Raw genomic sequence first — 15,795 nt, forward strand, 5'->3', positions numbered from 1 at the left:
AGCTGGGCTGTTTGATAGCTAGCTGGGCCATTTGGTGGCTAGCTAGGGTGGCTAGCAGCCTGGTACACTAGGGTTTAGGATTTCGGGTGCAGCTAATAAGGGTTTAGGGTTTAGGGTTTTCTCGAGGGAGTCCGCGCGAGGCCAGCGCAGGGCTCTGTCTGGCTCGCTAGGGTTTAGGGTTTAGGGTTTAGGGTTTGGGGTTTAGGGTTGAGGGTTTAGGGTTTAGGGTTCGGGGTCTTGGGTATGTTGCTTGGGGTTTGGGGTTTGGGGTTTAGGGTCTGGGGTTTATGGTTTAGGGTCTAGGGTTTAGGGTTTGCGCGCAGGACACGGCTGGGGCCCCACAGGGCTCGACTACGAAACTGCATGCAGCCCCAAAAGCCTGTGGGAAGCTGGAGACCCTCATTTAGGGTTTAGGGTTCCGGAAGGGTCTTTGCAGTTCATTGACAGGTGCCAGTTGTTGATTTCCGTCTTCGATCGACACGGCGAAGGTAAACCCTAAACCCTAAACCCTAAACCCTAGCGAGCCAGACAGAGCCCTGCGCTGGCCTCGCGCGGACTCCCTCGAGAAAACCCTAAACCCTAAACCCTTATTAGCTGCACCCGAAATCCTAAACCCTAGTGTACCAGGCTGCTAGCCACCCTAGCTAGCCACCAAATGGCCCAGCTAGCTATCAAACAGCCCAGCTAGCCAGCCAGCATCCCAGCTAGCCTGCCAGCTAGCTATCAAACAGCCCAGCTAGCCATCAAATAGCCCAGCTAGCCATCATATAGCCCAGCTAGCTACTCCAGCTAACCATAAATTAGCCCAGCTAGCCACTCAGCCAGCCATCATTTAACCCAGCTAGCTAGCCCAGCTAGCTAGCCCAGCTAGCTAGCCCAGCTAGCTAGCCCAGCTAGCTGCCCCAGCTAGCTACCTCAGCTAGCTTCCCCAGCTAGCTAGCCCAGCGAGCTAGCCCAGCTAGCTAGCCCAGCTAGCTAGCCCAGCTAGCTAGCCCAGCTAGCTACCCCAGCTAGCCATCAAATAGCCCAGCTAGCCATCAAATAGCCCAGCTAGCCACCCAGCTAGCCATCAAATAGCCCAGCTAGCTAGCCCAGCTAGCCACCCAGCTAGCCATCAAATGGCCCAGCTAGCTAGCCCAGCTAGCCATCAAATAGCACAGCTAGCCACGCAGCTAGCCAGGCAGTTAGCTGTTGGCGAAGTGTCATTTTGGCAATTTGAGAAAAAGAAATAATTGCGACAAAATGAATAAAATCAAAAGAAGAATTTAAATTGAAAAGAATTAAAACAATTAAGGGAATTAAGTGAATTAAAAACAATAAATAAAATTAAAAGAATTACAAACAATTAAAAACAATTGAAAACAATTAAAATGAATTTAAAACAATTAAAAACAATTAAAGGAATTAAAAGAATTAAAAGGGGGAGCGTTTTGAAGTGTTTGCTGCTGCTGCTGCTGCTGCTGCTGCTGCTGCTGGTGCGTGCAGAGGCGGAGGCGCCGCGGGAAGTGTTGTTTGCTGTTGCTGCAGCGCAGCAGCAGCAAAGTTTGTACTTGCATGCGAAGCTAGAAGTGCCATTAGATTTGTTTTTTGAATCTTTTTTTGAATCCAAAGGATTCAAAGTTTTGCTGCTGCCGCTGCAGAACGCAGCAGCAAATCTTTCCCTCAAACTCAACTCTTCAGACCCGCAGCTCGTCCGCCACTTTGCTGCTGCTCTCCACTTCAGCCCCGAGATCCTCCAGAGACCCAGTACTGCTGCTGCTGCTGCTGCTGCTGCTGTGGATGATGCTGCTGCTGCTGCTGTGGATGATGCTGCTGCTGTGGATGATGCTGCTGCTGCTGCTGTGGATGCTGCTGCTGCTGCTGCTGCTGTGGATCGTGCTGCTGCTGCGAATGCTGCTGCTGGGTGCCGTGAGCAAAGGCTCTATGCGCTCGCGCTGCCTTTGCTGCTGCTGCATCATCCCCGCTGCTGCTGCTGCTGCTGCAGTGTCCCCTCTGCTGCTGCTGCTGCTGCATCGTCCCCGCTGCTGCTGCTGCTGCTGCTGCAGACCTGTTCTCGGAGTCGGAGTGCGTGCTGCCGGACCAATCGGAGGTTTGCTGGACAGCAGCAAAACACTCAATTGGAGGTTTGGGGGTTTTTGAAATTGAAATAAAAGCAGAACGAAAAACCCTCCACCTCCGACGCCTCCTCTACGTCATCGTCGGCCTCGACCTCCACAGAGACCCCGTCAGCGCCGAGGGTTTAGGGTTTAGGGTTTAGGGTTTAGGGTTTAGGGTTTGGTTTATCCTGGCCATTCAAGTGACTAACCTTTTGAATATTTATTCTTCTCCTTCTTGCTTTGTCTTCACTGAACTTGACAATTCATTTATTATTATTTGGTTATTTATTTATTTATTTATTTATTTATTTATTTATTTATTTATAGGGCCACGAGCCGGTGCTGCAGTTCACAGCGCGGGAGCAGGGGGCTTTTGTTGCACTTGGAGATGCTGCTGCTGCTTCTCTTTATTCTGTCTCCAAAGACAGTCCTGCTTTCTTTTGCTTCGAAGCAGAGTAAGCTGCTGCTGCTGCTGCTGCTGCTGGGGCAGCGGCAGCAGCTGCTCGGGCAGCAGCGACAGCAGGTGCTGGTGCAGCAGCAGCAGCTGCTGCTGCCGCTGCTGCTGCTGCTTGAGGTCGCTACGGTGGAGTTGCTGCTGCTGCGGCTGCCTGTTGCTGCTGACCCTGATAGAGGATGTGCTGAAGTCGCTGCTGCTTCAGCTGCTGCGGCTGCTGCTGCTGCTGCTGCTGCTGCTGCAGCTTCGGTTTTTTGCCATTCGGCGTCAGCGCTGCCCATGGACCACTTTAATCTTTTTTGCTTTTAATTTTTCATTTCCTTTGTATCCTTTTGTCTCTGCTGCCTCTCTTTCGATATTGTCTATCTTCGTCGAATTCGCCTTTGCTGCTGCTGCTGCTGCTGCTGCTGCTGCTGTCTGCAGGGCTGCTGGGGGCCACCTAATTGTGACGTTGGAGCCGGACCTTCGCGGCGAGCCTGCAGCAGCAGCAGCAGCAGCAATTGGGTCCGCGTCAGAGGGTGAGAGCGCAGCAGCAGCAGACGACGAGGCAGCAGCAGCAGCAGCAGCAGCAGCGTACAAGCGCGCTGCTGCTGCAGCGCTGGAGTCGATTCAGGTGTACGTACAGTCCTGCAACAACGAGACCTTCGCCAAGAGCATGTGGGCGCCGACTTTGCGGCCCTCTTCTCAGCTGCATACTGACAAAGGTCATTTAAATGAATTTAATCAAATTGTTGCAGTTATAGAAAACAATTTGCATCTTTTCAACAGTCCTTTGTGTCAGTACCGAATAGGGGTTTATGCTGCTGCTGCAGCGGCAGAAGCAGCAGCAGCAGCGCCGGAGGCAGCAGCAGCGGCGGCGGCGGCGGCGGACCCCGAGGCGGACCCGGCTGCAGCAGCAGCAGCAGCAGCAGCAGCAGCAGCAGCAGCGCCCGCAGCAGCTCCCGTGTTCTTCAGGATCCGTGCTGCGCTGCAGCAGCAAGCTGCTGCGCTGCTGCTGCCGCTCAACTCCCCCACTCCCGGCTTTCTTTCGAAGAAGCCGCAAATCCAATCTCGATTTAATTCAAAAGGAACAAAAATGTTTATTTCCGACTTTGCACTTATGCGGCTTTGGAAGCACAAATACAAAAACCAGCCCCTCCTCATCACCCTCCAAGTAAGCAGCAGCAGCAGCAGCAGCAGCAGCAGCAGCAGGAGGCTTGCTGCTGCTTCTCTGCAGCACAGGCGGCTGGTGGGGGCGTTTTTGTCTTTTTCTTCGTTTTTTTATTCTGTTTTTTGTCAAAGAACAAATGTATTTATAATGCACTCATTTATATCCATTAATTTACAAACTTTTGTTTCCTTTTGTTGCAGATATATTCGAATTGTTTTATTTTTTTATTCTTTTTTATTTTTTTAATTTATTTTATTTTTATTTATTTTATTTTCTGCATTTGCTGTTTCGTAGATGTGTCTGTACATACACCCGGCTGAAGTCCAGGAAGTGGTGCGGAGGAATTCTGATTTGTTTATTTGTTTTCTTTTGTTTTTCTTTTAGTTCTGCATTTATTTACTTTTAAAAATGAAATTAAATAAATTTAAAGTGCAATTAAATCAAAAATGATTCATTTCGAGCCGAAGTTGAATTTTGCCTTTCGTGCGCTTGAGGTGTACGTACACCTCAGCGCACGCGCAGAAAAGTCTGCAACAAAATACGGAAATGAAAACGAAAATGAAATAATTAAAAGTGCAAAGGGTTTAATTAATAATTTAGTTTAATTTTATTTAATTTAATATGAATTTAAATCTTTTTTGTTTTTTTCAGATTTCCTTTTTCCCCCTTCAGCCTTTTAGCGGGTTTTGCAGCTGCGGCTTTTCTGTGTTTCTTTTTGCACCCATATTTGCTGCTAGTCTCATACTGCTTCTTCTTTATTCCTATTATTCTGTCTCGCTGCTTCTGCTGCTGCTGCTGCTGCTGCTGCTGACTGCAGGGCTGCAGCGGGAACGTGAACTTCACGTGGGGCAAAAGCCGCGTGGGGGTTCGGGAAGAATCGGGAAAGAATTCTTGGCTTGTTGGAGAACTCCAAAACAAGGAAGGGGAGCAGCAGCAGCAGCAGCAGGAGCAGCAAACCCTCATCAGCCAGGGACGCGTCAGCAGAGTGCGCCCACAACCAGCAGCAGCAGCAGTAGCAGCAGCAGCAGCAGCAGCAGCGGTAGTTCGAGCACCTGGGGCACGCGGTAGCGCCCGCAGCAGCAGCGCACCCCGCAGCAGCAGCAGCAGCAGCAGCAGCAGCAGGGGCGTGGGTTTGTGCTGCAGGTGGTGTGGGGCCCCGAGGTGAACTACCTGGGCGCTGCGCTGCTGCCGCTGCAGCAGCAGCAGCGGGCGGGGTTTGTGGGGAGCCGCAGCAGCAAGTACTCGGTGCTGGTGGAGCCGCTTGCTGCTGCTGAGTGCCTGGCAGCAGCAGCAGCAGACCTGCAGTGGTCTGTGGGGCCCCGCCACTGGCTGCCAAACTTCTTCAACTTCAAAAATAATAAAAGTGTTCTTATCCATCTTTCCTGGAGTCCCCTTTTGAAGGCCCGAGCTGTCGATACACTCGGAAAGGGCGGGTCCGTTGCTGCTGCATGCGCTCCGCTGTACAGACACTTCCCTGCTGCTGCACTTACTGCGGTCCTGCCGCTGCTGTTTGCTGCTGCTGCTGTTGTATTTCTGCTGCTGCTGTAGTTCTGCTGCCGCTGCTGTGTTGCTCCTGCTGCTGCTGCTGTCTTGCTGCTGCTGCTGTTGCTGTTCCACTGCTGCTGCTGCTGCTGTTCCACTGCTGCTGCTGCTGCTCTGCCGCTGCTGCTGCTGCTGCTGCTGTTGCTCTTCTACTGCCGCTGCTGCTATTGTTGCTCTGCCACTGCTGCCGCTGCTGCTGCTGCTGCTGCTGCAGGGTGTCCGAGGAGTGGGCGTGCGCTCCTGCTGCAGTGGCAGCAGCAGGAGCAGCAGTTGGCGAGGCGTTTGTGGTGTACGAACTGTTTGTGGCGAAAGCAGCAGCAGCAAAAAGCAACTGGAGCAGCAGCTGCGGAATTTACCAAGACACTTTTTGCTTCGCAGCAGCAGCAAAAGTCCCCGTGGCGCCCGGCCTGCTGCAGCACTCCCTGCCCCTCGACTTCGCAGACACAGACGCCTACAGGCACGCAGCCAAATTAATTAACTAATTAATTAGTTAATTAATTGATTAATTAATTTAATTAATTGATTAATTAATTAAACTATTTCTTTATTTATTGCCTGAGAATTGGTCGAAAATTCGCCTTTTTTCGCCTTTTTTCGGGCGAAGCAGCAGCTGCTGCTGCTGCTTCACTGCTGCTGCGCTGCTGCTGCTGCTGCTGCGCTGCTGCTGCTGCTGCTGTGGGTAGTTTGCTGCTGCAGCTGGGCCCTTTGCACTTGCTGTTTTATTATTTCAGAATTGGACTTGTGGCGAAGTTTTTAAACCCCGGGGGGCCCCTGGCGGCGAGGCCCTTTGCCTACAGATTTGCTGAAGTGCCTTCTAGTGCTGCTGCTGCTGCAGTTCGCCGCAGCAGCATTTGGGCTTTGCTGCTGCTGCTGCTGGCCGTTTTGCTGCTGCTGGCCCTCAAGTACCTCCGCAGGAGCAGCAGAATCACCCAGCTGCTGCTGCGGGCTGCTGCTGCTGGCAGCAGAAAGGCTTTGGGCCAAAGAAGTGAGGAAAGACTCTTCGCATTTTCAAACTCCAACTTGGGACTTTTCAGCAGCAGCAGCGAGCTTGCTGCTACTGCTGCTGCTGCTGCTGCTGCTGCATGATATTTGCACTTCGTTGTTTGCACCACCACCAAAAGTTCAAAATTGCAGCATTTTGTTTGCTTTCACCACCCCACTCTCACTCGTGCTCTTTCTGCTGCTGCTGCTGCGCTGCTGCTGCTGCTGCTGCTGCTGCTGCTGCAGGCGGGGTGGAGCTGCGGGCGTACGGGCCAGTGCCCAGCGTAATTGGCTGCTCCTACGAAGCAGCAATGCACGAGGGAGAGCCTGTGGACTTTTCTTCGGGAGAAATAAATGAAGTGACGGCGGCCTCTTGGCTGCCTCGCGAGCGCCTCTGAAGAGCGCGCTCCGGGTGTACGTACACCTCGCCAGCCCCAGCAGCCGCGAGCGAGAAGAACCAGCAGCAGCAGCAGCTGCTGCAGCAGCTGCTGCTGCTGCTCTCAGCGAGCGGGAACTGTGGGAGGCTGCAAGCCTTGCTGCGCTGCTGCTGCGCTGCTGCGGGCGGCTGTATTCACTTTTTTCTTTTTTGGGACTCTTGGCAGTCTTGTTTCTGCTTGGCTTTTGAATTGTCTTCAATTGATTTCCTGGACAGAACTTGAATTTCAAGAAATGCAATCGCATTGATTCTAGGAGGAAACTAAAAGAAATAAAAGTAGAAGTTAGTGGAAACAGGATTTGCTGCAGCTCAGCTGGAGTTCTGCTGCGTGTGCAGGCGAGTGCAGCAGCAGCAGGAACAGCTCTGGAGTTGGTTGCCGCTGCGGGAAAGTAGATCTTTTGCAAAAGAGGGGAGGAAATAGAGAAAATAAACGCAAAAACAGTAAAGTTCAACTTTTATTTGCGCGAAAGAAAAGAAAAAGTGGCTTTAGAAGGACCGGATCGGCTTCGGCGTTTGGCCAGATTTCAGGTGTACAGGCAGCTGGGGGTGTGGCGGTTTGCAAGTCGGCGCCGCTGCTGCTGCACTTCTGTTGATCTGCTGCTTTGAAGAGGCATTTTGCAAAATTGAATAAATAAATTCGAAGACATTTTCAAAAGGAAAATGGCGGCGACGGCGAGCCGCACGGCGGGGGAGTTTCTGTGTCAGTGTGAGTGCCGGCTGGCGTTTACGTTTCTGCACTTTGCAAAGAAAGCTGCAGATCTCGAGCTCAGCGGCTTCAACTCCCAAGACGGAGTCTTCATGGTTTGCAAAGAACTGCTGGATAATGCAGTTGATGCTTGCAGAAAAAGAATTAAGTGCCGCTTTCCACTTCTCGCTGGCGGCGAAGTTGAACTGGCGGTTTCGCTGGGCGAGTCCGCAGTGGCTGTGGCGTGTCGCGACACCGTAGGGCCGCAGGCAAAGCCCGCTTCAGTTTCGACTTCGTGTCCACTTTAATTATTATTTTCATTCTTTATTTAATTGTTATTTTGCTTTGCTTTTTCTTCAAGGGAGCTGGAATCGACTGCGGCTCCGTCTCCGCCCTCGGCGACGTCTTCGCCTCTTCGAAGGCAAACGACGCAAAGGCGGGCGGCGAGTTTGGGATTGGTTTGAAGGCCGTGAGAGGCACTTTAAACCATTTAAATGAATTGATTTAATTAATTCCAATTTCGTTCCAATTTAACCCCAATTAATGCCAATTTAGTTCCAGTTTAACTCCAACTCAATGCTATTTTCAATTTGCTGCTTCTCTCCATTTCTTTTTTGTTTTGCAGATTATGCTGCACTCCCAAAGAGACTTGAAAGAGCCCCTCAAAGTCCGGATCAGGTGCTTCTTTGCTCGCGGCCATTCCCAAAACAATTTAATTCAATTTAACCAATTTAATTCAATTTAATTCAATTTAATTTAATTTAATTTGTGCACTTTATTAATTGAATAAGCTTTAAAACGATTCAGTGTGATTCAATTTAATTAATTTGTTTATTTATTTTACTTTTATTTTGTTTTCTAATTTGCAGAATGAACGAAAACGAAGTCTGGAGCTTCGGCCTCTCTCTTTCCGAAGCAGCAGCAGCTCCTTCCGTCCAAAACTTCACAGGTTCGTCTTCTTAAACCCTAAACCCTAAACCCTAAACCCTCGTTGATCTGTTCCCCGCAGTGGAGAAGGCCTCGCTGTCTGAGTGGGCGTGGGTGACGGAGTTTTCTATTTCGGTAATTGAAAAAATAAAATATTTAAAATCAATTTCAATTAAATATCTCTTTAAAAAGCAAGTATTTGAATTTAAAAATTAAATATGGAAAATCACTTCCAATCAAATACTTTTTTTAAAAGTGTTTAAATACTTTTTAATTCCACATTTTAAAAAGTGCCAATTGTCTCCTTTCTGCCGCTCTTTTTCGCACTAAAGATCTTTTTCTTTTTGCCATTCATTTATTCATTCATTTATTTATCTATTCATTTATTTATTTATTTTCTTTTTATTCATTTATTTGTTTCAGCTTTCCCCCATTTGGGATGCAAAGAAAGAAATGATGCTGGAAGACTACTGCGCGGTGTACACGCAGTGGTGCCAGCAGGTGAACGTACACCTGAAATGGAGTAGTGCAGCAGCAACTTGAAATTTAAATTTTATTATTTTATTTATTATTATTATTATTATTATTATTGTATATTCTTCAGCTCAAAATAAACACCAATTTGGTCTTTAAGGGGCAGCGGCGCTTCGAGGCTTTCACCCATAGCCCCCCAGAAAGCCTTGCTGCTGCTGCTGCTGCTTCTGCTGCTGATGCACCAGAAGCACCAGCAGCAGCAGCAGCAGCAGCAGCAGTTGAGGTCAAAGCCCAAGTCTTGTCTTTAGATGCTGAAGATGACCAGAAAGAAATATATTTAATTCGAAGCTTCAACGGCATGCCGCTGCTGCCAGCAGCAGCAGCAGCTTGCCTGGTCACCAGCTGCCTCAGGTACTTCCTTCTAAACCCTAAACCCTAAACCCTAAACCCTAGCGCCTGTGCAAGCCCACCTCAAGTCCACTCGTGCTGTCTTAAAGCCCCAACTAAACACTTTCAAACCCTCACAGCTTTAAAGCAACTTCTGGCTAACCCTCAGTACACTCTAGCCCTCTAAACCCCAAACCCTAAACCCTAAACCCTAAACCCTAATTCTGCGTCGGGGAACTTTACGGAAACTCCACTATTATTGTTTCAGTTCTTTTTTAATTAAATTTGGACCTCTTTTTGGAATTGAAGAGTTTTCTGCAAAGGCAGCAGCCGAAGAAGTTTGCTGCGGAGTCTGCGGCGGGCAGGTGGGGAGGCTTAATAAGTTAAATTAACTTACTAAATTAAATATAAACAATGAATTTATTGCTTTGCTGCAAATGCGATTTCTGCAGATCGCCTTCTGCTTCCGTGTACATACACCTGAAGAAACGGAGTGGAACCGAATTGTCTTGGTGGGGAATTGAATTCAACGTTAAAGTTAATTGTTTTAATTAATTTAATTAATTAGATTATCTTAATTGTGTTAATTGTTTTAATTGTTGTTTTAATTGTTTTAATATTTAAATTATCTTCGTTGTTTTAATTGTTTCGATTGTTTTAATTGTTTCAATTGTTGGTTTAATCGTTTTAATTATTTTAACTCTTTTAATTGTTTTAATTGTTTTAATTATTGTTTCAATTATTTTAATTGTTTTAATTACTTTAATTGTTTTAATTACTTTAATTGTTTTAATTACTTTAATTGTTTTAAGTGCTTCAATTGTTTTATCGTTTTAATAACTTTAATTGTTTTGATTGTTTCAATTTTAAATTAATTTGTTGAATTAAATCGAATAACATTTCTGTTGGTGGATGCAGAAAATCGACGTGGAACTGGATAGACACCAGGAGACGATTAGAGTGTCACTTTCATTTATTTATTCATTTATTTATATTTATTTATTTATTTATTCCTGTTTATTTATTTATTTATTTTAATTACTTTATTTGTTTTTATTTATTATCATTTACCAAATTCAACTTCGAGTGATCTGCAGGCGGTGAACATCACCAGCGAGAAGGCGCTCTTCAGCTCTTTTGCAAAAAGCTGCTTGCAGGTCCGCATTTAATTACTTAATCAATCAATTAATTAATTAATTAATTAAATGATTAATTAATCAATTAATTAATTAAATGATTAATTAATTAACTTGGTAGTTAAATGGAAAGAAAAGGAATAAAAATAAAAGAATCAAACGACCAAAAGAACTGAAAGAACTGAAAATACAGAAAAAAAGACAAAACAAAAGAAACAAAAGAAATAAACAAACAAACAAACCAATTAATTAATTAATTAATTTATTTATTTATTTATTTATTTAGGGAGACAAAAAGCTGGAAGTTGAATTGTTTTCTCTTTTCGAAAAGATCTTCGCCAAACTCAAAAGTCAAATCCCGCGGGCCTTTCGAAGTTCGAAAGATCTCCAAGTGAGAAATTTAACTTGCATTTAATTCATTAACTTTTTAAATTCATTTATTCTTCTATTCTTCTTATTCTTTTTATTCTTTTTATTCTTTTCATTCTTTTCATTCTTTTTATTCTTTTTATTCTTTTTATTCCTTTTATTCTTCTTTATTATTTCATTTGCCTCTTCTATTCTTTTTATTTTTGTTTACTACTTCGTTTATTCTTTTCTTATTCTTTCATTATTATTTCATTTATTCTTTCATGCTTCTTTTATTATTATTTCATTTATTTGTGTTTTTTGTCCATTCTAAGCAGCGTCAAGGAGCACTTCGTTGAAAATTTCATTTCATTTCGTTTCATTTCATTTCGTTTCATTTCATTTATTCTTTTTATTATTATTATTATAGTTTATTTATTCTTTTATTTTAACCATTTCACGTATTCTGTTTATTTTTATTATTATTATTTCATTTCACTTGTTCTTTTATCTTTATTAAAATAATTTCATTTATTCTTTTATTTTATTTTTACTTCTCACTTTTGTGAAGTTGCCCCCACGAGTCCCTTTAAAAGAAAAGAAGTAAACCAATTTATCCGAATCAAATTTGATCAACTAATTCAAGTGCATTTATTTATTCATTTACTTTTAAATCCATTTATTTATTTATTCATTTACTTTTAAATCCATTTATTTATTTATTCATTTACTTTTAAATCCATTTATTTATTTATTCATTTACTTTTAAATCCATTTATTCATTTATTCATTTGTTCAAATCCATTTCTTCAAATATACGTATTTGCATCTTCAAATTCGTGCATTTCCTGGACCCCAGTGATTAATTCAACAAAGCCCACTGAATGAAGCCCCATTGCCAGTGTAAACCCTCTTATCACTTCTTCACTCCTTTATTCCTTTATTCCTTTATTCCTTCACTCTTTATTCTTCTCCATTCCTTTATTCCTTCACTCTTTATTCTTCTCCATTCCTTTATTCCTTCACTCTTTATTCCTTTATTCCTTCCTTCACTCTTTATTCCTTTATTCCTTCCTTCACTCTTTATTCCTTTCTTCCTTCACTCTTTATTCAAATTCTTTTCTCGCTGAACTGCGTCTCCAGAAAGAAAAGTCCCGCGAAGTTTTCGCGCCGAGTTTGGCGGCCTCGCTGGCGGCGGTGATTTCGACTTCGCCGAATTTCGGATTTCGCAGTTCCGCCGCGGCGCTGCTCGACTTGCAAGTCGACTTTGCAGTCAGTCCGGCTGCAGCTCTTTCCGCGCAACTAGCTGCGCATTCCTGCCAATTAGTGGCCACTTAACTGCCAATTAGTGGCCACTTAACTGCCAATTAGTGGCCACTTAACTGCCAATTAGTGGCCACTTAACTGCCAATTGGTTGCTTGTTCATTGCTTGTTCATTGCCGATTCGTTGGATCCACTTTGTTGCTGATTCATTGCGGATTCTTCGAGTATTGAAGCGTCGGCTGCAGCTGCTTTCCGCACAACTAGCTGCTCATGCCTCCCAATTAACTGCCAATTAATTCCCAATTAATTCCCAATTAATTCCCAATTAACTGCCTATTCATTGCCTATTCATTGCTTATTCATTGCTTATTCATTGCCTATTCATTGCTTATTCATTGCTGATTCATTGGATCCAATTAGTTGCTGATTCATTGAATATTCATTGCTGATTCGTTGAATATTCATTGCTGATTAATTGCTGATTTATTGAATATTGAAAAGTCCAGGTGGGGTTTCATTGGACATAATTAGCGACTAAGTGGAGCCAATTGGTTGCCAATTAATGCCAATTTATTACATCCAATTAATTGCTAATTATAATTGAGTATTAATTGCCAATTAATCGCTAATTAATTGCCAATGAATTGCTAATTAATTGCTAATTAATTGCTAATTAATTGCTAATTATAGTTGGATATTCATTGCTAATTAATTAATGCTGGTTGGTTGGATATCATTGTCAGTTAATTGCGAATTATAATTGAATACTAATTGCTGATTAGTTGGACATTAATTGCCAATTAATTGGATATTATAATTGCTAATTAATTGCTAATTAATTGCTAATTAATTGCTAATTAATCGCTAATTAATTGCTAATTAATTGCTAATTATAATATTGGATATTAATTGCTAATTATAATTGGACATTATTGTCAATTCATTTGATGGCGTTCAATGGAGGTGGAAGAAATGAATGAGTGAAGGTGCAGTGAAATAAAGTGGAAATAAAATGAAATAATAAATGAAATAATAAATGAAATAATAAATGAAATAATAAATGAAATGAAGTGAAATAAATTGCAATGAAGTTAAACAAAATGAAACGATAAATGAAATAAGAAGTGAAATGAAAAACAAATGAAATAAATGAAATAAATGAAATAAATGAAATAACAAATGAAATAAATGAAATAACAAATGAAATGCGTCTGTTGTGGAGCTGTTTGCAACTTCAGAAAAAACCAAAAGGCGTCGAAGAGCGAAACTGCTTTTCGACGCGAAAACGCGCAAAGACGAAAACGGCCTTCGAAGTCCTTCGCGACAAAACCCTCGAACTCATTCTGTGAGCGCTTTTCGTTCTCCAGCCACTTGCATTTTTCTTTCGACTTCTTTTCCCCTTTTTGCCGAACTCGAGGGCTTTATTTCCACCTTTGGACGCCTTGAATTCCACTGAAATCACTTAAAACCAATTTAAACCAATTAAAGGCCATTCAAATCCATTAAAATTCATTCAAATCCATTCAAATCCATTCAAATCCATTCAAATCCATTAAAATCCATTAAAATTCATTCAAATCCATTAAAATTCATTCAGATTTATTCAAATGGACTAAAATCAATTAAAATGCATTGAAATTCATTCAAATCCATTCAAATCCATTAAAATGGATTCAAATGAAATAAAATGAATTTACGGGGATTGAATTAAAATGAAATAAAATGAAATAAAATGAAGTAAATTAAAATAAATGGAAATGAATTAAAATAAATGAAAATAAAATAAATGAAAAGAAATGAAAATGAAATGAAATCAAAATTGAATGCAAATGGCACTTCAGCAAAAAACTGGAGGCCAGCGAGGAGGCGGAGGATTTAAATTCGAAAAATAAAATTCGAAAAAAAAGTTTTTCTAAAATTAAAATCGAAAATCAAAATTGTCCTTTTGAGGACTTCTTTTCCTTTCAAGAAAGTCCTTAACTCAAAACGAAGTTTTATTATTTATTTGCTTTTATTTCTTTTATTTGTTTATTTAGTTTTGTTTCTTTATTTAGCTTTATTTCTTATTTGCTTTTATTTCTTTATTTACTTTTATTTCTTTTTATTTGTTTTTTTAGTTTGGTCTCTCCATTTAGTTTTATTCGTTTATTTAGTTTTATTCGTTTATTTAGTTTTATTGGTTCATTCATTAGTTTTACTTGTATTTATTTTATTTGCTTTTATTGTTTACTAACTTTTATCTGTTTATTTAGTTTTACTTACTTTTCTTTCTTTTCTTTTCTTTATTTCTTTTATTTCTTTATTTACTTTTATTCAGTTTTGTTTATTTATCCACTTTTGTTCAGTTTTATTTCTTTATTTCCTTCTATTTACTCCTACTTGTTTTTACTTTTATTTATTATTTCATTTTCATCTTTTGCCTAAATCCAAAAAAGAATTTTTTAAAATTAAATTCGAAAAACAAAATTCGCCTTTCGAGGACTTCGCGCCATTTCCAGGAAGTCTTTAAATGGAAATGAAATTTTATTTCTTCTTGTTTCCTTTATTTCTTTCTATTTTCTTTATTTCTTTTTGTTTATTTATTTATTTCTATTTCTTATTTATGCATTTCTACTTCTTATTTGTTTCTTTCTACTTCTTATTCGTTCATTTCTATTTCTTATTTGCTTATTTTTATTTCTTTTCATGTGTTCTTATTTATTTCTTTTTTTTATTTTTATTTCTTTTGATTTCCTTTTATTTCTGTTTCCTTTTATATCTTTCCGTTTCTCCATTTCTTTATTTCTTTTCCTTTCTTTTTATTTCCTTATTTATCATTTCTTCCATTTATCTATTTTTATTTCCTTTTATTTAGTTACTTATTATTTCTTTATTTCTTTATTTAATTTATTTCTTCTTTTTCAATTTCCCAATTTTGTTTTTTTGATTTTGGTTTTCTCTCTTTTCACTTTCCGCCTTCATTTCCAACTCCCCAACTTCTTGCTGCTGCTTTGCGGCTTCTTTTCCACTTTTATTATTTTCAAAAATAAATAAAAATAAAAATAAAATAAATAAAGTAAAATAAAATAAAATAAAATAATAAATTAAATTAAAAATAGAAATACTTTTTATGTTCTGTAAGTTGGAATGAAGTCGCTTTTGCTGCTGCGCTTTCTGCTGGTCACCTCGCCCAGCCTTAGCAGCCGCAGTAACAACCAATTGCTGTTGCAGCTGCTGCTGCTGCAGCTGCTGCTGCTGCAGCTGCTGCTGCTGCAGCTGCTGCTGCTGCAGCAGCTGCGCTGCGCTGTATTCAGCGCCTTTGCTTCGGACGCAGCCGGAGCAGGGACCGGCGCTGCTGACTGCGGCTTGCCCGCAGCGCAGCAGCGCGAACTGCCCGCAGCACCCCCCTCAGCGGCGCCCGCAGCAGCAGCAGCAGCGCCCGCAGCAGCAGCAGCAGCAGCAGCAGCAGGGAGCGAGAGCGAGGGCGGGGCGTCCGGGGAGCTGTGCCTGTTTGTGGGGCAGGAGGTGCGGATACACCTGGTGGACTTGGTGCGGACTCGCGTGACTTTAATTGCTGCTGAAGTTTTGAATTCAATGAATTTATTTTTCAAAGAAATGTATTTCCGAGAAATGGCGGCGGACGCGGCCTTGGCGGAGCTGTACGTACACCACAGCAGCAGCAGCAGCAGCAGCGGCGGCAGCAACACGTCGCTGCGGCCCTCCAGACGCCTCCGCGGAATCATCACTGCGTTTTACACCAAGTCCGGAAACGAAAACAAAAACGAAAATAAAAATAAAATGACTTTTAAGGACTCGGAGGTGTGCGCGGTGGAGGTGTGCTTCCGCGTCGGGGTGTCTGTACACCCGGGCGCCGCGGCGCCCGCGGCCGCCGCCGCCGCCGCCGCCGCAGCAGCAGCAGCAGCAGCAGCAGCAGCA

At 42.5% G+C, this 15,795-nt stretch overlaps 3 protein-coding genes across 3 annotated transcripts in view; all 3 read left to right on the forward strand.

Moving 5' to 3' along the window:
- Positions 1-323: 323 nt before the first annotated feature.
- ETH_00024250 (uncharacterized protein) lies at positions 324-6,621 on the forward strand (the record flags this gene model as incomplete). Its single annotated transcript, XM_013375181.1, has 11 exons — positions 324-488; positions 1,486-1,908; positions 2,046-2,224; positions 2,424-2,551; positions 2,974-3,703; positions 3,995-4,033; positions 4,518-4,685; positions 4,844-5,133; positions 5,457-5,531; positions 5,974-6,227; positions 6,470-6,621. Coding segments are annotated over 11 exons (2,603 nt in total), but the record flags the coding sequence as incomplete, so codon positions are not given.
- A 698-nt stretch (positions 6,622-7,319) lies between these two features.
- Positions 7,320-9,656, forward strand: ETH_00024255 (uncharacterized protein; the record flags this gene model as incomplete). The annotated part of the gene is made up of 9 exons (XM_013375182.1): positions 7,320-7,601; positions 7,706-7,813; positions 7,970-8,022; positions 8,214-8,293; positions 8,354-8,406; positions 8,695-8,772; positions 8,876-9,156; positions 9,401-9,497; positions 9,585-9,656. 9 exons carry the CDS (start codon positions 7,320-7,322, stop codon positions 9,654-9,656), a joined length of 1,104 nt encoding a protein of 367 aa, XP_013230636.1.
- Positions 9,657-15,006: 5,350 nt separating this feature from the next.
- ETH_00024260 (uncharacterized protein) overlaps positions 15,007-15,795 on the forward strand; it is a gene marked incomplete at both ends in the record, with an annotated part of 3,286 nt that continues 2,497 nt past the window's right edge. The window contains one exon of the mRNA XM_013375183.1: positions 15,007-15,693. Within this exon, the coding sequence (XP_013230637.1) occupies positions 15,007-15,693 (687 nt within the window). The remainder of the gene's footprint in view (positions 15,694-15,795) is intronic.

This window comes from Eimeria tenella, genomic scaffold (genome assembly GCF_000499545.2).
Source record: "Eimeria tenella Houghton genomic scaffold, Eth_scaff26, whole genome shotgun sequence".
Lineage (NCBI taxonomy): Eukaryota > Apicomplexa > Conoidasida > Eucoccidiorida > Eimeriidae > Eimeria > Eimeria tenella.